General features: G+C 48.2%; 1 protein-coding gene across 1 annotated transcript in view; it reads left to right on the plus strand.

Annotated features, from left to right (window-relative positions):
* Nucleotides 1-23,868, plus strand: part of ABCB11 (ATP binding cassette subfamily B member 11) — a 574,638-nt gene that overhangs the window by 344,993 nt on the left and 205,777 nt on the right. Inside the window, exons 7-8 of the mRNA XM_078681619.1 lie at nt 5,667-5,754; nt 8,604-8,737. Of these exons, the coding sequence (XP_078537745.1) occupies nt 5,667-5,754; nt 8,604-8,737 (222 nt within the window). The remainder of the gene's footprint in view (nt 1-5,666; nt 5,755-8,603; nt 8,738-23,868) is intronic.

Genomic DNA, 23,868 nt, shown 5'->3' on the forward strand with positions numbered 1-23,868 from the left:
CCACTGGAGCTTGAAATCTTCCCAACTTTGGCTGGTCACTGACAAGTGAAGTTTAAGTCAAGATCTGTCCACACTAAGTATGTCAGGAAATTAAAATTCCCACCAAAATTGAAGATTACTTTTGGGCGTTGGAGTAGTAGGGCCTCTAGTATTTTCAAAATGCCAGATTGTTGTCTCGGGAGTGAAATATTGAGACCATCCTGTAGTTTCACTGCCCTATATTCCACAGACAGATGTATAATATCCTCACTGGTCCATGTAATTTTTAGCCAACATAACGGCAGCAGATTTAAAAAAAATAAATAAATATTAAAATGTTTATTGGATATATGACATGATTGCAAATTCATTCGGCAAAACACAGATCAAAAAACAGAAAAAATTCATGTCAGACACCATTTTTCAATTTTTCGCCCTAGCCCACCCCCCCCAACCTCTCCCTGGTAGCGCCGCAGGAAGATAGGAAGGAAGGGAAAAGAAAGAAAAAGAAAGCTAAATCATATTTAATTACATTAAAGCAGAAAGGGAAAGAATCCGAAAAATCAGGAAAGCTGGCATTTTCATCCAGCTATCATAAACCTCAATTATTGAGAGTCATCCAATTATTAAGAGGTTCTCAAATTCGTTCTCCCTCCCTCCGAGCCCTAGGTCCTCTTCTCTTGAAAACCGACAGTTCCCATCTACTAACATTAATAAATTTACCCAACCATTCATGCACAATTGGGGGAATAGGATCCAGCCAAACGGTAGCAATTGATAGCCGCAAGGTAGCCATGGCAATAAACAATATTTACACTGTGCTTCAGTCATATTCGAATCCCCTACACCCAGCATTACAGCCTGAGATGTCAACGAAATGTGGCATTTAAAAATTTGTTCCAAATAGTGTTCTATATTTTTAAGAAGAGGTATCATACTAGGGCAAGTTGCGAACATGTGGATACTGTCCACCGCATATTCATCACACCGGGGGCAATTTACCCTGTCGTACCTCCCCATTGTTGTATACGGTGTGGAGTTATATATAAATTACACCATGTCTTAAAGCACTGGACCTGGAGATTTGCAGAGATAGTAGCCGTTTGACTATAGCCTAAAGATTTTTCACATGTCTCCTGTCCAGCCTCTAAACAAGTCTGCCATCGACTAAAATGTTTATTTAAATCATCACTCCGCCCCCTCATTAAGTAATATATACATTTTAGAAATAGTTGATTGTCCCCCCTTAATTGCGTCTAGTAGCAGAATGTGGTTCCACCTAGAAGTTTTCCTAGAGAAAAAATCTCGTATCTGTAAAAATTAAAAAAATTGTCTATTACTAATTCCAAACTTCTGTTTTAATTGTTGAAAAGTCAATAGCCCGGATTCTGCCATAATGTCTCTAATTACATTGACCCCCTGTGATACCCAGTCTCTGAAATATCCATCATGAAATATTCCTGGTAGCAAAGTATTTCCTGTAAAGGGAGAATATATATGAATCCTACCAATATTACACAATTTACGCACCATAGACCATACTTAGAGGCACCCAACAAAACCTTAAACCTAACCCGTTTAAAATAAGCAAAATCAATATGTCTAAATAGAAGCCCCCGAGCTTCCTCTCCATAAATTAGATGATAAATTGAGGTATCCAAACATTCTTCATCTGGACGTCTAATAATGCGACAATATGTCTCAGCGTTATTGCCCAATAATACATCTCAAAATTGGGCACGGACCATCCCCCCCTCTCCCTGGGTAATGTCGTATATTTCATTGCACGCCTTGGGCGTTTCCCTGCCCAAAGGACCCAAGAGATGATCCGGTCCATTTTTCTAAACCAGCTACGGTCAAACAGTACAGGAATAGCTCTCAAATAATACAGAATTTTGGGCAAAAATATCATTTTGACCACTTTACATCGGCCCATTAATGTTAATTGGAGATTATTAATCCGACGGGCGTCAGCATTAATTTTATCTATTAGAGGGGGTAGATTGATAGAAATTATCTAATCCGGGTTGGCACGGATTTCTATCCCCAGATATTTGATATGATGTACCACCCGCGAGTCTGGTAAAATATTTTTATCATTATGTATAATTTGGGTTTTGGCCTCATTCAGATGATACCCTGAAATCCGGCTGAACTGCGTGGTTATATTCTGAATTTCTTGTAGGGCCACCTGAGGGGAATCTGTCAGCACAGCCAGATCATCCGCATACCCAAGAACTTTGGTTACCCCCCCCCCCCCTTAGCCTGAATTGGACGAATCAGACTATCAAAACAAAGTTTTTTAATTAAGGGATCTATATAAATTGCAAATAATAAGGGGGAACAGGGACAGCCCTGCCTTGTACCTCTTAGAATATTGATTGTACCTGTCTGGATTCCCAGAGCAGAGATTTGGGCTGTAGGTTGTTTGTACATACTCTGGATAGCATGAATACATTTTCCCCTAACCCATAACGCTTCAGGATAGCCCATAAAAAAGGTCAGGAGACCCTATCAAAGGCTTTCTCCGCATCCAGCAGAATTAGAGCCATAGGGACTCCTGTAACCTTAGTAAAATCAAGCAGCGCAATTGTGCGCTGTATATGATCAATCGTTTCCCGCCCGGGAACAAACCCGTGTTGTTGAGGAGAGACTAATTTTTTGATAACCCCGGCAATTCGCCAATATTTTTGCATACATTTTATATCACTATTTATTAGAGTGATTGGGCGGTAGGACCCTGTATCAGAAGGCTCCTTGCCCTTCTTCAAAAGTGTGAACATTCTAGCTCTTTTCCACGATTCAGGAGGTCTATGCCCGTTCTGAATCTTACTAAACATTTCCGTCATAACCTGTGTAAGCTGAGATCGAAAACATTTATAGAATTCCCCCGGCAAGAAATCAGGGCCTACAGCCTTCCCAGCAGGGAGAGATTCTATAGCAAGCAAAATTTTATCCATACTTATATCGGCATCTAACGAATCCCGTTCTTCAGAAGATAGTGGATCTACCTCAATATCCCTGAGATATTCTTAAATTTCGGACTGTATTGCCGCATTTTCCAGAATATCCTCTTTGTAAAGTTTTTGATAACATTTTTGGAAAGCTAATGCCATACCAGCTTCTTCCGAAACTAAACCTACATCTGGATCTTGGATATTTTTAATACGTTCAGTGGACTCTCTCTCTCTAGTTCTAGATGCGAGTAAATGTCCGGCTCTTTCAGTGTTTTCAAACATCTTGGACCTCCAAGCTACATATTTACTTGCCGCCTTAGCTTGTGAGATCTCTATAATAGCTGATTTAACCAGAATAATTTGTGTGTGAGCCAAATCACTATCCTCGCCCCGGGAGAGAGCCTGTGTTAAGCTCAGCTCTGCCTACTCAAAATCTCCATATAAACCCAATAGTTTAATTTTTTCTTTTTTCTGGCTTTCCCATCCAAAGCGGGTAGTCTCGCCCCTGATCCCAGCCTTAAGTGTGTCCCAGACATTTTGTATACCGGTGCTCCCCACATTTTCTTCTAAAAAATCTTGAAATCCAGATAGCCAAGGACTCTATATACAGGCTATCCCTAAGTAAGCCCCGATTAAACGTCCAAGCATCCGGTTTATCCCATCTCAGCAGATTTTTAAAGCAGTATTGCTATACACTTGGGACCACAAGTAAACCCAGCATGCACCAGCAGCTGATAATGCTGGCTACATACAGAGTAGCATCAATTTCCAATTAGGTGCATTTCTTGTGCTGTGTCTGTGCAGAATCTGGACCATTATGCCTCTTTTCATTTTGTGCCCCAATCCATTCAAATTCCACTCTTAATGTACTCTTGTTTAGTGCCATGCATAAAACAGTATATGTTGCAACCCACAATAGGAGGCAATGGAATTCAGTGGACCAATGTAGGTCCTCGAGTAATGACATGACTAGAAGAACTAAAGGCCTGATTCCAAGTACGGCGGCCTCACAGTGGAGTGGTAGGAACTGCGCACTGGCTGTACGACCGCTGCGTTTTGCGGTGGCACGGCGGTCAGAGGCTTCAATATGCTTAGCAGTGCTGCTACGGCACCGTCAACCATATTTGGAGTTTCCTCACCGCCTCAGTTTTCGTGGCAGTGAGGCCACCATGAAAACTGTGATGGTGATGAAACAAAGGGGGCCACTACAAATTGGCGCCCCTTGTTGCCTCAGGGCCAAGGGGTGCTTGCAGAGGGACACATGCTGTGCTCCCTGCGTGCATTCATCTCCTGTTCCAGCATGGCATGGACTTTACAGTCCATGCTGTGCTGGAACAGGCTTTAGCGTTCCCATTGTGGTGCCTTTTTAATAGGCACCGCCTTGTGAACGCCAAAGGACCTCCTGCCAGACCTCGAGATGACTTGAAACGTGGCGGGCGGTCAGCAGACATGTTTGGCAGTCCTGGAGTGGGGTGCTAGCGTGGCGGCCTGCTCCCAGGCCACCAAACTCGTAATCAGGCCCTTAGAACTTTTAGAGCTTGCCAAACACCTTTATCCTAGATTGTCATACAATTGAGCTTCAGTGACTGACCCAACCCCCCTTTTGCCCCACCAAAGCGCGCTGTGCATGTCACCTGAATATGGCAAGCTCAACTTTGAAACAGCACTATTTGGAGGAAGCAGACTTCTTCATCTACAACAATCCCCCACCCTGACTTCATCACATGAAGGTATGTAGAATACAAAACAAGAAAAAAAGAAAGTAAGTAACTCTTTGACATTCTTGTGGGTTCCACATCAGGTGATTTAGCATCATGAATAACAGGTTGGAACTGCAAGGAGTTGAGCCACTTTGAAGCCACCCAACGGATAGTTACCCCAGACTTTCAGAGAGTCGAGAAAATGTCAGTGCTCAGGCTGATTTGGGTACATTAAAAAACCCAGGGATCTTTCGCTTGTCAACCCAGAGTGGATTCACCTTTACTGTAGTCTGTCTTTTGCGAGGGTCTCCAAGTGGGACACTATCAATGCTCCTCCTTCTATGTTGCCCACCTCTGGAAAATAGAGCAGGTATGCCCTCAAATGTAAGTTGCTAATGCTCCCTAGCTGCGTCCAAGATGGTGGCCTATCTCTAAAAGTAAGCATGCATGCATTTATTAAACATGGGGTACATTTAGCCTATGGAAGGGCATAAGTACTGTATGTTCTCTGCCAGCTGAGAAAATTGTAGACAGGTTATTAGGTTGATGCACTTTGTGACCAATTTCTCCACAAACATTTCCATGCTCTGACCCATTTAACGACTTTGGTACCCTAACTGTGTGAGCAGTATTACCTCTAGCGTAACTCAGTATTTTTTACACAGGACAGGAAATAGTCATATTACACTCTTAATAGCGTCTCGTTAGCTATTTTAACAGCAGTGTTTGAGAAGAATTTGAATATTTTTTAATCAGACAAAATCAAGCCTGTGCTATATGGAAGGCATGAGTCAAGTATTTGCAACTAATGGTTGTAACTGGAAAACGGCCAACGTTTCAGCACTAAGTTGTAATTTTTGTAACCTTCGGTATTTGTTTGTTTCAATATCTTGTACAATAACTCCCTCGCTGTTCTTTTTAACTATATGTTGACCTCAATTTGTGTGTAGTTATTGTTATATAAATTAAATGCGTTCTCTGCACCATCTGTCTGTGCAACAATATAATATCCTCTCATTTCCTTTCATAGGTTGTTGAATATCGAAGCGGAAATGACCAACTTTGCCATCTATTATGCAGGAATTGGCTGCTCTGTGCTTTTTCTGGGATATTTTCAGGTCAGCATTTTATCACCATTCAATACATGCTCAAACTGGTAGTTAATGACAGTTACTTAGTAGCGAAAAGTTGGAACTAGGTTCCCATGACAATTCCACTGGTATTAGGGAGTGGAGATATCGAGGCTGGAGCCTTTTCAGCCAGTATCTCCACCCCAATTACAGGCCAATATGCGTTTCTGGGTCTAATATCTGGGAAAACATCCTGGGTATTGATTTACGATTCCAGACCAATTTTCTTGCACATTTCACATCTGCATTTAGGAGGTAGCAAAAAGATGGAAGGAAATGTGTAGGTAATCTTATTAGGTGGTGTAATAGGATGACGTCCGACTCACAGTGGGTCTCCAAGTTGCTTAAGTCAGCATATGATAAGATATCACCTTTTATGCTGGCAGACGTGACAATCACATTTTATCAGACCACCCAAATGAAGTATTAGGGAAGTAGTACGCAACAGCTAGCTAGACCCCAAAGAAGTCTTCTTTGGATCTGATCTGTAATTGGTGCTTGTTTGGGCCATATCATGGGTCTGCAGCCACAATGAGTACTCATGACTTAAAGGGGGCTCATCCACTCCGAGGCGATAGGAGGAACACCACTCTACCTTCAAACTCTTCACCTTTCATCCACAGAGCTGCCCAGGAGTGTGGCTCAGCAACCTTGTGTTGCTGCAAATGCATTTTGTAGTAACAAGCCAGACCCATCACCTTTATGCAGTGGCTGGGTGGTTCCAAACTTGTTCCCTGAAACTATCTTTCCATGACAGTGGTGTAGGCCCAGAGTGGGCTTAAAAAGAGCAGCGCCAAATGGCAGATTCATAATGAGTATGCACAACACGTTCATTATTCTGTGCTCAGAGGGGAGTTTTTGTCCGAGTAAAGGACAGAAGGATTCAGAACCCACAAGTTTTATTTTCCATAGAAGGGAGTTGGAACCCTCCCATCTTGCAGAGAGATATATTCTAATGCAGATTGCTTTAAATAAGGTTTGCATGGCTAATCTAGGTTGGGTGTAAAAGTCAATTTGTAGTTCAGAAATTCAAGAATGATGGATAATAATGAAAGGTTAGAACATTTAACTCTAAAATAAGTTTCTCAAATAGTTGTTGGTTCTGTGGATGTGATGATTACTTTGATTGGACAATCTCAAGCACTATACTGGTGTTTCAGATCTATAATCTTAGACAACCTCATTCAAGCCTTATTCAGATATGAATAATACAAACTGGCTAATCTTTTAGCTTGCATACATTTGAGAGGTATGGTGGTGGTGAAGTAAATATGGGATTAGTAAGTGACTCCTCTTTAAACAGATAAGTATATCTGCTCTGTCTTTTTTATATTTATCTGTCTACAGGACGGCTGAGGCACTCACTATCCCCCCACCTGCCAATCTGCCACCAAAATCTGATAGTAGCGAGTGCGTCATTTGAACATAAACACAGAAGTCTACTTAGTCTATTTTTCTCTTTAACAGACCTGCAATCACCAGTCCCTCCTGAATCCGATAGGATCCGTAATGGTAGTTACCGGCCACACTGGGTCTGAGAGAGCCACTTGTATCCCCAGATCTGCCCTTGTTCATAAGGAGATTTGGGCAGTTGTAAACAGACGAAATCTCCATGTCAAAATCTGGGTGAAAATAAAGAATTACAAAAGAGGGTGGGGATGGACGGAGCATCAGAATCAATCAAACACTCACACCCAGTCAAAAGATCTGGGTTTGATCCATCACCGTTCTTTAGCCCACCCTGCCACCCCAGTTCAGACATGGCTATATGCAAATCAGTCTGACCCTGTGCCTCATGGGAACAGTCCAGCCCGAACTGCCAAGCCATGCCTTCCCTGGACCGGAAACAAGCTTCCGAGGACCGGTTTCTGGCATTCCAGCCGTCTTCAGCCTGGGGGAACTGGGGTGGCAGAGTGGGCTAAAGAACGGTGATGGATCAAACCCAGATCTTTTGACTGGGTGTGAGTGTTTGATTGGTTCAGATGCTCCGTCCATCATCACCCCCTTTTGTACCACTGAAAATAAAGAATTACCAGGGCCTCGGATCTGGAATAACTCATTCCCTGGTAATACTTTATTTCTAAAGGGACATACAGGGTACAACCTTTAATGGCTCAGATTTTCGCCACCTCTAGAGTTACCAATACCTTAGTACTGGTAGCACCAAGGGTGGGTATAATAGGACCGCTTTCCAGGCCACTTATAATGAAGGCCGAATTGTAATATCGGATGTATACCCCTCATTTTTCACTTTCAATTCACTGCCTGGCCATAACACCACTTCCACAACAACTTGGGGCAATATATCGTCAAACGAAAGCAAAAACAAAAAAGTTAAGGGTTGTTTAATTAGAAATAGGGTAAGGGTAAACTTAAAAAAATAAATCACAATAAGAGGGCTAGGGCTTCTCCACCCATCCAAGACAATGTAATGCCCCACAATGTAGAGGAGTCAATGTGGTGGATATGTGATGTAGAGGGGTAAAGTATAGTAAACTCAGGCACTAAAGATGTTTATGCCAAATGTGTCTTAATTCCAAGTTTTTCCTTGCACAATTTCCTCCTGGTCATCTGTAGAAGAAATTGGTTCGGCAAAACAATGTGGTATGTTAATACTGTGCGGAACAGTTAAAAAGATTGTTTCAGGTTATTCCCCATAGTGCAGTGCAAAAGTTGGAGCAGGGCTCAGAAAACGTGTGCAAATTGTATTTTCCTAGGGCGGATCCTAACCCGGTAAGCAGGAGCAAATTGTTAGCTGTGAATACGTTACATTTTTCATGCACAGTACCTGTCTGTTTGCAACCTATCATGACCATGTTTCCGTCCGATTTGCACAGATCTGCTTCTGGGTAACTGCTGCTGCACGACAAGTCCAGAAGATCCGGAAGGCATACTTTAGGAAGATCATGAGAATGGACGTGGGCTGGTTTGATTGCAATTCTGTGGGTGAACTGAACTCACGAATGTCTGAGTAAGCTACTATATTCAAAATGGACACCCATTATGTCCGGCATGTATCCTTGATGCAGGGTCTGACTACTGGGTCTTGGTGGGTTCTAATGGGATGAAGCCTCCAAGGGGCAGATTCACAAACCACAGGGAAGCCTATTGTACTTTATGCAGTATGTATGTATGCACACATGCTTTAAGTACGACTTTTTATTATTTACATCCATTAATATAAGTATTAGCCATATGTTTCAAGACCATATAAGTTGTGCATGTATGTATAAAATAATATATGATTCACACATTTCTGTATATGAATGCGTGCATACTATAATGTGTACATTATGTGTGAATATAGACACGAAATTCCACACACCCACGTAAGAGTTGGCTATTATTTTCTTTTCTTTTGAAATTTTACCTTTACTTGTCACTTATTTCCATACACGTTTTGTACTTCTGACCAATCTTTTTGATGTATTTACGCTAAGTCAATTTATCTGTTAGTTTAATGCTCTGTTAATTGTGGCACATTTATTAGTAAATGTTTGTGAAATTCTCAAAATGTGAATACTTTTGGTCATTAAACATATTTGCATTCTATGGCCTTTGCCACTCTTAGGGTACTTTGGTTATTGAAGGTCACGCCCGTGGTAACTCCCACCTCTTGACACTTACTTGCATGCTATGATAATGTAAACTATGCTGCTACATTTGCGCATATTACTCCTGCTTTTGCCACATATAATCGCTGAACTTTTTTATGTTATATGAGAAGGGATTTGTGAATCAGGCACATTTTAGATATGCATATTTTTTTAGCTTTTTCAATGAATAATTTTGTCATCCCATCCAAAAACTTTGTGAATTTAACAATAACAATTTAAAATTGTGTGAGATGCATGTTTGCACGACGAAAGAAGTAGCCTCGGTTCTCTTTTCCTGCACCCTACCGTCAGACTTGGCCAGATTTGGGGGATACATGGCCGAGCTGCGTCTTAGGCTTCTGGAAGAGGCGAGGCTATGCAATTCAAAAGGCAACCTGGTTTGTTAAATAATCAGTCTCCAGCAATCAGCTCGTGATGACACAGTTTCAGCTACTAACCTTAGTACCTGTATCAAATTTGCAATAAGGTTGAACTGGCAATCCCTGGCCGTTTTATTATATGTATATAACATATCTTTTTATTCAGTTTTGTTAATGTCCTATTACTTACCGGTAATCTTCATTACTCCGGGTCCCGTAGTCCTCGACACCTTCTTAATTACATGTGGAGATAACCATCTCCTGACAGAAAAAAAGAACAGAGGTATGCTGGGACCCTAATACTGCCCCCCCCCACCGGGAGTACATAAGCAGTACTTACCCAGCATCCCGTCTGTACAACCAAGCCCAGACAGGAAGGCCGGCCGCCCGGGAGGGAGGGAGGGGCGTAAGAAGGTGTCGAGGACTACGGGACCCGGAGTAATGAAGATTACCGGTAAGTAATAGGACATTACCCCCAGGTCCCTCCATCCTCAACACCTTCTTAATTACATTTGGAGAATACCAAAGCAGAAAACCCGGCCTTTCGCACGCACAAGCACACCCAGGAAACCACAACAAAAGCAGCCACCCAAGGGAGCAACAAGAAGGAGGAAAGGAAGACCGCAGGAAACACCCGGCCCGCAACCCAGAACAGGACAACAGGGACAAGGACCGGAGCGAAAGAAAAAAAATCCAGGGCGGCACGAAAAGGAGGCCGCCAACCCGAGAAACCAGCAACTGAGACCCGGACCAGGACACCAAGACCAGCCAAAAGAACCCACCGGAGAAGACCGCCAAGGCCAGAACCAGCAGGAAGGCACACAGGGCCAGGCAGACCCACCAGGAAGACGAGACAACCCGGAAGAAAGCCAAAGAAACCAAGGCCAACAGAGCGCAGGCACAAGCACCCAGCCCAAAAAGGAAGGAGAAGCGCAGACCAGAAACCCGGCCAAACTCCCAAAAGAAAAGAACACGAGCCCAAGAGACCCGAGGAGGAAACCCTGTCCGAGGAGGCCCAGGAAGCAACAAGCACCCAGGAGCCCAAAAGGAGCGGACGGGGAAGAACCTCACAACCCAGCCGAAAGCCCACCAAACAAGGGGAGGCCAACAAGACCGGAAACCAGCAACAAAGAAAACAGAACCAGGTCGGGAACAGAGTAGCCGACCACAAGCCCAGAAAACCCCAACCCCAAAGGGAGGGAACACAAGGCAGGAGGGGAGCACAGAGCAACCGGGAAACCCCAGCAGCCTCCCAAAGAGGCACAGAGAGCAGTACAAAGAAGGTGCCCAGAAGACACATGACCGCCCAGAAACCCCACACCCAAGCCAGACCAGCAGCAAGGGCAGGAGCAGCAGGGAAAAGCAAGCCCAGGGAGCACAGCCCCCAGACCACCACCACAAGACCCCAACCCAGCAATGCCGGAGAGGAGCCAGGCAACCCGCAAAAAAGAGGCCAACAAACGCCAGTAGAACCGGGAAGCCAGGACCAGAGCCAAGCAACCCGACCACGCAGGAGGGCCACGCAGAGCCCAAGGCACAGCAAAAATGGCAGGGAGGGACCGGGCACCCCCAGCACACCACCGCCAGAACCACACAGAAGGGTGGAAAAGAACAGAGCAAACCGCCAAAGCGGAAGCCAGAGGAAGCAGAGGGCCAACAAGCAGAAAACCCCAGACAACCCGCAGCCAGAAGGGAGAACCCCACCGAGGCAAGAGCACCACGGAACCACACCTCACACAGAGAGAGGGGGGCGGAGGGCACCCAACAGCCCCACAACAGGAACCAAGGCAGGAGAAACCAGGAAGGCAGAAGCCAACCAGGACACCAAAACCAGGAAACACACAGCAGAACACCCCCAGAGAGGGCAAAACAGCCAGGAAGCACAGGAGGCACAGCCCGAGGACAACCAGAACAAGCAGGAAGCCCGCAGACCACCGGAGTCAAAGGACCCCACAAAAGCCCCAACATAGGCGGAAGAAGACCGCCAAGACCTGCCAGCAGGAAGCAAGCCCCGAAGGACCCACCAGGGCACGGACACAACAGCAGAGCGCCCCGCCAGGACACAAAGAGAGCCCAGGCAAGGACACAGAGCCCAAAGGGAGACCAACACTCAAGAGCCGAAGCCCCAGCAGACACCCAGCCATCGCAGAAAGGCAGCACGGCCCCAGGCCACCAACCGGGAGAACAGGAGACCCGGAGAGGGCGTGGCACCACCAAAAGACAGCCAGGCCCAAACAGCAGCCGTCCGAAAACCAGGGTCCAGAAGGCAAAACCCCACAGGAAAGACCCCCCGGGGGGAGGAAGAGCCACGGACAAAAAGAGCAGGTCCCCAACAAACCGAGAAGTAAGCCAAAGGCAAGCACAGGGGGAGCCAGAGCAGAAACTGCCAGGCCAAGCGCACCCAAAAAACCCAAGGACCACACCAGAACCAGGAGCAAATGGCAAGGACCCAGCATCAGGAAGACCCAGGCAGGCAACCAGATGAGAAAAGGAGCAGGCAGCGAGGGAGCCGCACCCGAGGCAGCACAAGCCACCCAAGCGCAGGCAGAGGGGACAAGCACCCCAAAGAGCCCCCGGCACCACAGCGGCAACCAACCAAGAGAGGAACCAGGCGCAGCCCAAGGGACGAGAGGAACAGGGCCAGGAGCCCCAAACACCCACCAACCAAACGGAAGTCAGGAAGGAAAAACCAGGGGACCCAAGCGGAACAGAGGCAACAGCCAGACCGCAGCGGAGGCAAGGCCACCGAGGGAAAACAGCAAGGAAAACAGCCACCACAGGGGCGACCGGAACCCAAGCCAGGCGGAGGCAGCCAACAAACAGAAGAGCGAGAACCCACAGAGCCACCTAGAGCAGGGGCACCCCCGAAGAAGAGAACCAGAGGGAGCAGACCCCCGGAACAACCCCCACCGGAGAACAACAAGAACCGGGGAGGGCCGGAGGCAAGGCCGAGGACCAGGAACCCACCACTCAGGAGGCCAGCAGCGAGGACACCCGGGGCAGCAACAGGGTACGAAACCCAGCCTGAACAAACCCCGGCACCCCCAGGAGGCACCGGCCCCGGGACAAGACACAGTCCAGAAGGCACGCCAGGCAACACCCCAGGACCGACAGCAGTAGCCCAATAGATCAACCCCGAACACCGGACATCAGGACAGCAGCAGGGGGGGCGAGAAACAGCCAGAGCGGGGGCCCCCACCACAAAGGAGACCAAAACAGAATCCACAAACAGGAAAGGAACAAGACGCCCGGGCCCCTGCTGAGCACAGAAAGCACAGGCCACCGGAGAACCGGCAGGGGGAAAGCAGACACGAAGGACATGGCAGGCCAAGGTGGAGGAACAGCTCCCAAGACATCCAATCCGAGCGAACAAAAAAGTTCCGCAAACGCACAGAACCCCCAGAGCCAAAGCACGGGAGAAAGCACGAGGACAGGAAAAAGGAACCGGCAGGATGAAAGGGAAACACCCAAAACCACTAACGTCGCAGACATCATGCAAACCAAGAGAACCAACACGATGAGCGACCCCCAGTCGGCCAGCGACAGGAAACCAACAGTAGGAGACACGGGGGAAGAAGCGACATGGCCAGAACTAGAGGAAGCCGAGAGCCGCAGCCAAGACCCGCACTCAGCTCCCCCGGCCAGAGAGCGAGTGCCCAAGCCAGAAGGCCATAACCACACCAACTCAAAAGGAGGGGCAAAGCGCTGCAGCAAATGACAGCGAGGGGCCCAGCAACCAGGAAGAACGGAACCAACACTGAACCGCAGCCGAACAGAGGGCAGGGAACGGGAACAAAGGGACAACCCACACCCAGCGCCCCAAAGGACAAATGCACGGGCGAAAAAAAGGCTCCAAAAACACAGAGCAGAAGAAAATGCAGCAGCACCACATCCCCAAACACCACGGTGCAAAGAAGCAAAACGCGTGCAACACCCACCCAGCAGCACCCCCAGGAAAGCTGAGTGAGGTGCAGCACAGAGACCAGAAGGAGCACAAAAAAGCGCCCCAGAGACGCGACAGCACAACGCCCATTGCTAAATCAGAAGCAGCACACAGGGCCAATTGTGTGTATTAAAATGCCTGGATCCGATCCCCTCGCCTGTATCAAAGACGGCAGCGATACCATTACACCACGCCGCCTTAGCATTGATGCAAAGGCACCAGAGAGCACGAGAGACACAGTAGCACAAGACTACAGCGACGTCGATACCAGCGCAGAGTGGCAGAGCACTGACTCAAGCAGCGCGACAAAGCGCAAACCCGAACCAAAACGGGCATCAGAGCGCGTCACATATGTGCATCGCACAAGGTTGCGCACATGTATGAAAACCACATAGAAGACAAGAAGGTTTCATTGAGCGCGAACTAGACCCCAAGTTAACAGCACGCTATACATAAGCAGCAGTGTCGGCAGGATGCACACATTCATTTTTGTCAGGCACTGGGAGATTAAGTGATTTGCCCAGAATCACAGGAAGTAGAGCGTCGTAGCCGAGACTCGAACCAGGTTCCCCCTTTGAGTACGACCGCTCTAGCGGGCAGGCTATATCCTCAGCCTAAACGTAGGAGACGAGGGCGGGAAGGGTCAAGGAAATCGCCTGGAAGAACAAGATCCTCAGGACAAAAAACGGCAGCTGAGGCCCATACGCCCCACCCGTTACCCACCAAGAAATAAACACAGCACGGGGGCAGGCCCAAAGGACACCCAGGGCCACCAAAGGAGCGCTAATGAGTAGCGCACCCCCCCCCGCCGGCAGCGAACACAATACAAGCAGCCGCCACAGCCGAGGAGCACCGGACATCCCTGCAATCTCGACAACCACAAAGAGATAGCAAAAGACACCGCAAAGCGGGACTCACCCAGAGCGGGGGCCGAAGCAGGAACAAGGCCCCCACTCAACAGCCGGCACCGGACCCTTCAGCAACCATCACATCCAGCGCAGCGCGTCTCCCACCCGACCAAGCACGGGGAGATGTGCACCACGACCCGAAAGCAACCGGGAGGCGGCGCACCAGCCGCAAAGGGCCTGCAAGGATCCACGGAACACCGGTCAGGAAGAAGCCAAGCCCTCCAGCAAGCCAGGCAGGCCGGAAGGCAGACACATCAGGAACAGCACCCCAGCCCGCGAAGCCAGGCAGCTGGGCAGGGGGATCAGAGAAGAGCAAGCACCCCACCCCAGCCCAGCAGGAGCAGGGGCAGCAACAGCAACAGCACACCAACAGTTCATTCTGTCGAAGACAGAAAAAAAGAACAGACGGGATGCTGGGTAAGTACTGCTTATGTACTCCCGGTGGGAGGGGCAGTATTAGGGTCCCAGCATACCTCTGTTCTTTTTTTCGGTCAGGAGATGGTTATCTCCACATGTAATTAAGAAGGTGTCGAGGACGGAGGGACCTGGGGGTAATGCTGTACGTAAACCCATTTTTTACAAATGTTTTTAAAGAATTGTTATTCCAACTTTCTTTTTAATTGTATGTAAGACATATTGCAAATGGTTTTAAGTAACTGTGGAATATAAATTTTAAAAAATCATTCATTCATTCATGCATTTTTGTGGATGCAGACCCGCTGCCATGAAGGTAAGTAGGTTGGAAATGCTGTGTAGGCACTAGTCCTTGTACTGAACCCCCAGTTCAGGGAGATAGGGGAGCAGCCTGGTGTCTATGTTTTTGCAGTTATATGAAGCGCGCAGTCAGTAATGAGCACTGGAGCACTTTACATGAGCGCTATTTACCTTACACAAGGCCAGATTTATAGGGCCTCATTTATGAAAAGTGACGCATCGCTGTGTGAAAAAAGCGATGCGTCACTTTTCACTGCGCCCTCCTTGCTACACCAATGATGCTTCATATTTACAGTATGATGCATCATTGCGCTAGGAGTTACAGATACGTCAGTATTTCTGGCGCATCTGTATGGCGCAAAAGTGACGCATTGCTGGAGTGTGTCAAAAAAGTGACGCAACTCCAGCAATGTATCCTTTCACATGGGGCAAGCCGCATGTGAAAGGGCCTGCGTCAGTCTTACGCCTGCTGTGAAGCAGGCGTAAGAATTTGACTCATTTGTGTCCTAGAAGTGGCGCAGTGAAATCTCATAGATTTCACGGCGTCACTTCTACGACCCTTTCTTGCGTCAAAACGCCCCCCCCTTGCATACATTATACCCGGTTAGGTATAATGTGGCGCAGGGGTTTACAAAGTGACGCATCTACCTAGATGCATCACTTTGTAAATATGGTGCAACAAGGCGCATATTTTTACACATCTGGTGCGTCACAAAAAGTGACGCACCAGCGGTGTAAAAGTGATGCACGGCCTCATAAATGAGGCCCATAGTTTTTTAGATACATGGAGATTAATGGGCTTATTTATGAGCCAGGTTGCATCGAATTTGCACCACACAACCTGGCACATGTGTGACTTAAACCTCAAATGCGATTTATGAAGCTTTGCGTGGCACTCTGTTGCTCTATAAATCTGGAGTGAAGCAACACAGCGCAAATCACTGAGTTGCCATACTCCGCCCTGGGAAGGTGTTGCATGGGTGTCCCCAGGCCAGTCCCATGGTTTTTGACGCATTCCCAGATTTACCAGAGGTGGTGGACCTGGGAAGGTACCAAAAAGATCAGGAGACATAACGAGGAGAAATATCGTTATTTCTCCTCGTTACTCTTTTGTGGAGGATGAATGATATACATGGAGTGACGCTGCATCCATAATGTTTGGACATAACACTGTGGTGTTAGATAGACCCTCACACACCCTATTGCTGTCATGCTTCATTATCGTGTCTCATCCTGGTCCTTAAATACCAAGATGGGCTCAACCATGTACCACGGAGCACGTTGGTTAATTCTCCTGCCAGGGGGGTCTTGGACCAAAAATACCTCAAAACACCAAGGTATCCCCTTTATTTGCAGTGCTCCTGGTATGACTAAAATAATGATGGGGGTGTCTAGGTAGATAAAGGCCTTACACCCTATTTAAAATCGTCTTTCTGTTTCAGCCCTATGTCAAGGTGGCTATCTGGTCCAGGGCTTTCGTCAGGTCTCAGAAACTACGGGGCCCAGAGCCAGGGTAGGATTACAGCTAGTTGCCATCCACCCAGCAGATCAGAGCAACTACGTGCTCTGTATTTCCTTGTCTGGCCGTAGACCACTAGACTGGGGGTCTTCTACTGCCCAGTATAGGTCTACTAGGGCTTCACTGTATTGTGTCTGGTTACCACCCTATACTTCAGGAGCCAGACCTCTAGTAGTGCACCACTCATTCACTTAGGACCTGATGAAGTGCCATATGACTCGTTAGGAGCGACAAGGGCATCCATACACCTTCTAATTAAGCTGGAACTACCTGCACTATTAAAATTGCTTTTGAATAGGACTGCTCCAGACTTATTTTAACATCCACTTCTAGTGTACTACACTATCCTTGCCCTCTTACCCGCACGCATCCCACGGCTTCTTCAAAAAAAGATCTCTGGCAAAGAGCCCCGCTTACGGTGAGCCCGTCGGGAATTGCAGCGCCGGCCCGATAAGGAGCAAAGCCCAATGATGAAGCATGACATCCTTCGGGGTGTCTGATGGTATCACGGAGAAAGACCTGTCTTTCCCCTGTCCCCTCTAGGAACTGCATACCCCTTGTAGCTCAAAAACTATGCCCCATAATAAACTATTTATCTGTCAGTCAAACCAAAGTCAGAACAAAAGACAACATGAAACACATATCTGACATACAAAAAGGACAGTAGTGCCCTTCATTTGGTAAGATTTACCCCTTGGATTCCTGACAGAGAAAAAAGCTATAAAACAACGCAAAAATGTGCTGAATTTTCAGTGGCAACCCAATTCTGCTGGTATCAGGAGGCCTCAGAATTTTATCATGGAATATCGCAGGCCTTGTGGGTAAAATGGATGATCCCGATTCGGGGGCCTTCATCGATGACCACGAGATCTGTTTATTCCAGGAAACGTGGGCGGTGGACCCCCAGTTTAGAATAGAGTATGTAGCATACTATGAACCAGCTATTAAGGGGCCTAAGGGTAGACCCTCGGGCGGATTATGCATTTGGGTGGGCTCTCATTTAGGATGTAAGATAAGGCGAGTAGATACACACTCGCCAGACATTATGTGTATCCTCCTGTCCCACGGTAACCTCCCAAGTTTAGCAGTTATTAATCTCTACTCGAGACCAACACAGTATGGCGCTACTTCTACTACTCTAGACTCTCTGACAAGTTTTTTAAATACACTCCCTGGAGGTACCCACCTTGTAATTGGGGGAGACTTAACTGTCATTATGAGCCCCTTAATGGCCTTGTCCAACCCATAAGCAGTGAAGAGGATGAAATATGGTCAATTCCTTCTCCTAACATCTACCCAACTAGGGGATGGAACCCCCTTGTTCTACAGTTATCAACATTAACATTGACCTACTCTCTAAGGGCTTGCAATGGGAGGTTCCCCGGAGACAGCCCGGGCCATCCCACTTTTGAGTCAGGTGGCCGAGCTTCAATAATTGACTATCTATTGCTTAGCTTGGAGATTTGGAACCATGTAGTTGATTTCAGTGTCAACACACGATGTGAAAGCGATCATAACCCTCTAATCACCATCCTGGATTACCAGGTGGCCGGAGGGGGCTGTATGGGAGAAACTGCCCAGAATGATAAATTGGTAGTTGTTCACGGGGGGAGACGGATTAGATGGGCCAAAATCAACCAATCCCCAGAAATCTTGTCTGAGCTCTAAACATGTATTATGCCACTACTGGAGAAGGCCAGCTGTATAACCCTGGATAGACTAAGCCCAGCTATTAACAATGACCTTGGGGGATTACATCTGGAGATGGTCCAGATCCTAGGAGAGTTCTTTTTTAAAAGTGGTTCGAATAAACACAATTTTGGGAAGGACAAAAAATCCTGGTACAATAGAGCCTGTAGTGCAGCTAAAAGGACCCTCTTGCTTGCACTCAAGGTGACTAACAAGTATTGCATCAGGGAGAGGGGGCGCTAGAGGGCGCCAGGCAAGATGGCAGCACATCTGTGAGGCTCCGCCGCCTCGGATCAATATCCTGCATAAAATCCTGTAAATTCGCCTCGGTGTGGTGACCGGACCTGTGACATATAGTTGTATGCCACTTGGAGCTGGATTGGTGCCGGTAACTTCTTTAACGGACTGTCCCCAGGGCTGTGAGCGGCGAGTGCGCCGCCGGCTGAGAGCCCGCCAACTGCGGCAGAAGAAAGGAGGCTTCCTGGTGGAATCACGGCGGAACAGACCCTCGGCTGCGGCGACTGCGGTGCCTGCCCGCGACCCGGCTGTTAACTCGGAGAGAGGAGCTGCTGGAGGAGAACGCGTGGCCGGAGGTGGTGGTGCAGTGCGGAGCTCGGTCCGGCTTCCGCCGGTTGCGGTGAGTGGGGTGCCGGCCTGGGAGAGCCCGCGGCTGCGGAGGTGGCGCCGGGCCGCACTAGGCCGCGCCGTGCTGGCTGTGGCTGGTGGGGGCGGGGCGGGTTTCTGATGGCCGCCGACTGCAGCGTTATAAACAGCAATAAGTGAGACCGCCTGGCTGAGGGTTAATTAGACTGAGGTGCGCGGCGGCTCCCTCGACAGATCCCGGACCTGGGCTGTGGGCGATGATATATCCAGCAACCGGGCCTATTTACAAGCTGTGCCAAGGGACAGAGTGGTGATAGACGGGGCCACGTGGCTGGACAGTTGAGGTTCGACAGTGGTGCACTTACTAAAGAGCCGAGTGAGCCCAGAGTGTAAATCACGCAGAGACCTGAGCATTTTGAGAACAGCAGTCTAGAAGGGAGAACTGGGCCTAACACAGCCTACGAGGGGCACAGGATTGGAACAGCACTACGAACTGTGTGTTGGACTCGGAAGTGCTGATTATAGTCGCACAGCCTCTGTGGAGGGCAGTATAGTGTGGACGACGACATGGGTAGAACTGAAAGGAATCAACCTAAATTGATGTTTGAGGCGAAAAAAACTCCCATGTCTACTGCGCAGGAACCGCCTCCCCCCGAGGCTGCTGGTGCCACGGGTGGCGCGTCCAATTTGGAAGGGGTCTTAGTGGCTATGCAAAAGACGCTTCAATCTATTGAGGGCACCATGGAAGCTGTTAACCACCGATTGGACCATATGGCTACCCAATTTGACAGACAAAATGAGCGTATGGAGGAGGTAGAACAGAGGGTGTCTGCCACGGAGGACGGCCTGACCACGGTCACCGCGAAAGTTTTTAACATGGAGCGCGTCCTGGCAGTAATACAAGCCAAGAACGAGGAGTTGGAAGGGAGGTCCAGACGCAACAACATTAGCGTCACGGGCCTGCCCGAGTCCACAAATGTAGGACGCATGGAAGACTTCATGGAGCGGCTGATCACCGAAATCTTCGGAGCTGACCAACTATCCCGTGTGTTCATAGTAGAACGAGCTCACCGCGCTCTTGCTAAGAGACCGGTGTCTGGGGCGCCGCCGCGACCAATTATTGCCCGAATTCTGAATTACAAAGACAGGGAGGTGATCCTACGATTGGCACGCGAGAAAGGCACCATAGACTGGCAAGGCAGTAAATTAGAATTTTATCCCGATTTCACTCTGGCGGTGCAAACGGCGAGAAAAGAGTTCCAAGCTGTGAAACAATTTCTCAGATCCGAAGATGTCCAGTACGCAATGCTATAATCTGCCAGACTTCGGATTGGGCCACCGTCTGACAACAAAATCTTCACCTCCTCCAAGGCAGCTATGGAGTATGCGAAAAAACAGAGGAAAAGGAGAAGAGGATATTCTGGAGGAGGCTGAATGAGTGGATGCCTCTGGTCTGAATGGCTGATGGCTGTGAATGATATGTTATGGTGCTGACGAACATGCACATGACCACTATTCTTTCATTGGGATGATGCAAACTGCGTAACTACTAGTTATAGGCAGAGACCGGCCCAGAAGACAATATTAGACAGTGACTTTGAACACTGGGTGAAGAGATGCGTAATTTGTGAGACTCAATATTGTGCCTGCTCGCAACGTTTCGTGATGGTGACCTGCTGGATTATATGTGGGTTTGTGATAACATGACTCCAGTATTGGAAGGCTGGAACAGGGGCTAGGTTACTGTTTGATAATATGTCGGTTTGCACACTGCCGGGTGGTTGTGATTGCATATGGGGGCAATTTCCGGATTTATAGCGGTTGTCAACCAATTGGTATTATGGGCCTTGGGACTTGGTCCACTGGGGCGGAGGGAAAACTGTTAAATCCGAGCTTCTTCTACTACACTGGTTAGTGGAAGTTGGGCTCCTCTACGCCCCTGCTTATGGGAGTTCCCCACGATGCGCTTCGAGTAATGGTTTTGGTTGGGGGGTTGGGGGGATGGGGACGGCTTTGGCTAGTTGGGGGAGCTAAAGTGGGAGGGGGGTGGATGGGTGCGGTTCAAAGGTTTCAGATGAATGCATTACTATATGTGGGTGTGTATGGCGGGGAGGGCGGTGATATCATGCTGAGGGCTAATGCACCATAATGTTCTCTGGTTGAGGAAAATGCTTAACTGTCTGCTGATCTGCTCATGGATTGAGGGTTACTGTTGGGAGGTGGATTTTGTGATTCAGTTTCTGGCATATGGAAAGTGTGACATTTATGGCTAGAAGTGGGAAGATATGCTGGATAACATGGAATGTGCGGGGTCTGAATAGACCGCAGAAATCACGTCAGATGCTGGCCTTCCTTATTAAGCATGGGGCGCAGATAGTCTTTCTTCAGGAGACGCATCTCCGGGGTAATGCGATTGAAAGTGTGGCTAAGCAATGGGCCGGAGTGCGAGTGGCAACAGAATATTCGACCTATGCACGGGGGGTCATGATTCTAATTAAGAAAAACGTGCAGTTTGATCTGCTATACAAAGATGTTGACAAGGAGGGCAGGTACATTATACTGCAGGGGAAACTCTATGGCACGCTGGTAACATTGGTAAATGTCTACGGTCCAAATGTGGACGATCCAGATTTTTTTGTAGAACTGTGGAATAAGGTTTATGCTCTTCCGCCATCGGCTATTGTGTGTGGGGGAGACTGGAATGTGACGTTGGACAAGATGCTAGATAAAAAAGATGAACGGCAAGCAGTGCATAGAAAGGCGGCGGAAGCAGTGTGTGATGGGATGAATGACTTTGGACTGGTGGATGTATGGCGGTTGGGACATCCGGGAGTGCGTGAGGGTACTTGTTATACTTCTGCCCATGACACGTGGTCGCGACTGGACTACTGGCTGGTCACTCGCGATATCAGTGGCTGGGTAGGGTGTAGCAGTCATTTGCCCAGAACCTTGTCTGATCATGCGCCAGTGCTGATGGAGCTGGAATGGCCATCGCATACCCCTGCACCGTTTTCATGGCGCTTTCACACGGGGATGCTGCATGATCTGGTACTGCGGGAGGACTTGCGAACCTGTATTGCAGAATTTTTTGACAAGAATGCGGGATCTGTGGAGAGTATGAGCACAGTGTGGGAGGCGTTCAAAGTTACGATTAGAGGTGCGTGTATTGGGATGCAATCCGGGGTGCTTAAGACGCTGAGAAATGCTATGGGTAAACTGGAGGACGAACTAATACTGCTGGAGCGTCAGCAGGAACGTTCCCCTTCGGATGCTCGGCTAGCAGAGATACGCGAGAAAGTCACGGCCTATAACGAATTAGCTGACCAGGAGATTAATTATTTGTCCAAGCGTTCTAGGGCGCGATATTATAGTGAAGGGGGGAGGACAGGCCGGGGACTAGCTGATAGGATTAGAGAACCATGGGCGAAGTACTGTGGAATTCAGGAAATATCACATGAGGGAGACACTGTCACAAGTGCTGCGGGTATCCTGGACTGTTTTGCGCAATATTACGAACAGATGTATAGTTACAGGGACACTGCTGGTGAGGAGGAATTGGTGCAATACCTGGATGGCATTGCTCTAGTTTGGCTATCCAAGGGGCAGCAAGATTTTTTAATGCATCGCATCACGAAGGAGGAATTTATGGATGCAATTATGGCTCTGCCTAATGGCAAGGCGCCTGGCACGGATGGCCTGCCATCAGAATTCTATAAAGAATACGCGGATTTGTTGCTGCCGCGACTGGCAGAGGTATTAGAGGACTCGTTAGATCGGGGACAACTACCGCCCACCATGAGGGAGGCACTATTGGTGGCGCTGCCCAAACCGGGCAAACCATCTAATTTATGCGAGTCATACAGACCTCTGTCTCTAATCAACACTGACGTCAAGATTGTAGCCAAGGTACTGGCGACCTGCATGAGACTTATTCTCCCGGTGATGGTGTTGCCTGATCAGTCGGGATTTGTTCCACTCCGCTCCACTGCTCACAATTTGAGGGCTCTGTTTGCGGTTTTGCACCTTCTCAAACCGGAGTTGCCTGCGGTAGCGGTATTACTGGATGCAGCCAAGGCATTTGACTCTGTAGCCTGGAGATATATGCTGGCGGTGCTGCACCGAATGGGGGTGCCGTATTTTTTCACTTCCTTAATAACGTTGTTGTATACAGAGCCAATGGCGAGGGTGAGGATTAACGGTCATGTGTCTGCGGCATTCAGTATTCAGAGGGGCACTCGACAGGGGTGTCCGCTCTCGCCCTTGCTTTTTGCCCTTATGCTGGAACCACTGGCCTGCATCTTGAGACAGAGGTATGCTGACACGGCGTTGAGGTTCCCGCTGAGGTCATTTGCCATCTCCATGTACGCGGATGACATGGTGCTGTATATTAGGGATCCGGCTCAGCATCTGGAGAGAGTATTGAGGGAATTCATAAGGTTTGAGCGGTTTTCTGGCCTCTCGATAAATTGGGACAAATCAATATTGCTGCCCCTCACAGATGCCACTACGCCTTTCCCGCTGGAATTTCCGTTGGAGTGGGCGGTGGAACCGGTGCGATATTTAGGGATTTGGGTGCACAGGGATAGTGCTGAAGTCATTCGAGCCAACTACGGTGTGGCGATATCGAAATTGGAAGATCAGGTGCAAAAGTGGATCAGGTTGCCACTCTCGTTTGCGGACAGGGTATCCATCATCAAAATGGTGGTGCTACCTAAATTCCTGTATTATTTTGTTAATGTGCCCATTAAGT

The sequence above is a fragment of the Lissotriton helveticus genome, chromosome 3_1 (assembly GCF_964261635.1).
Source record: "Lissotriton helveticus chromosome 3_1, aLisHel1.1, whole genome shotgun sequence".
Taxonomy (NCBI): Eukaryota; Metazoa; Chordata; class Amphibia; order Caudata; family Salamandridae; genus Lissotriton; species Lissotriton helveticus.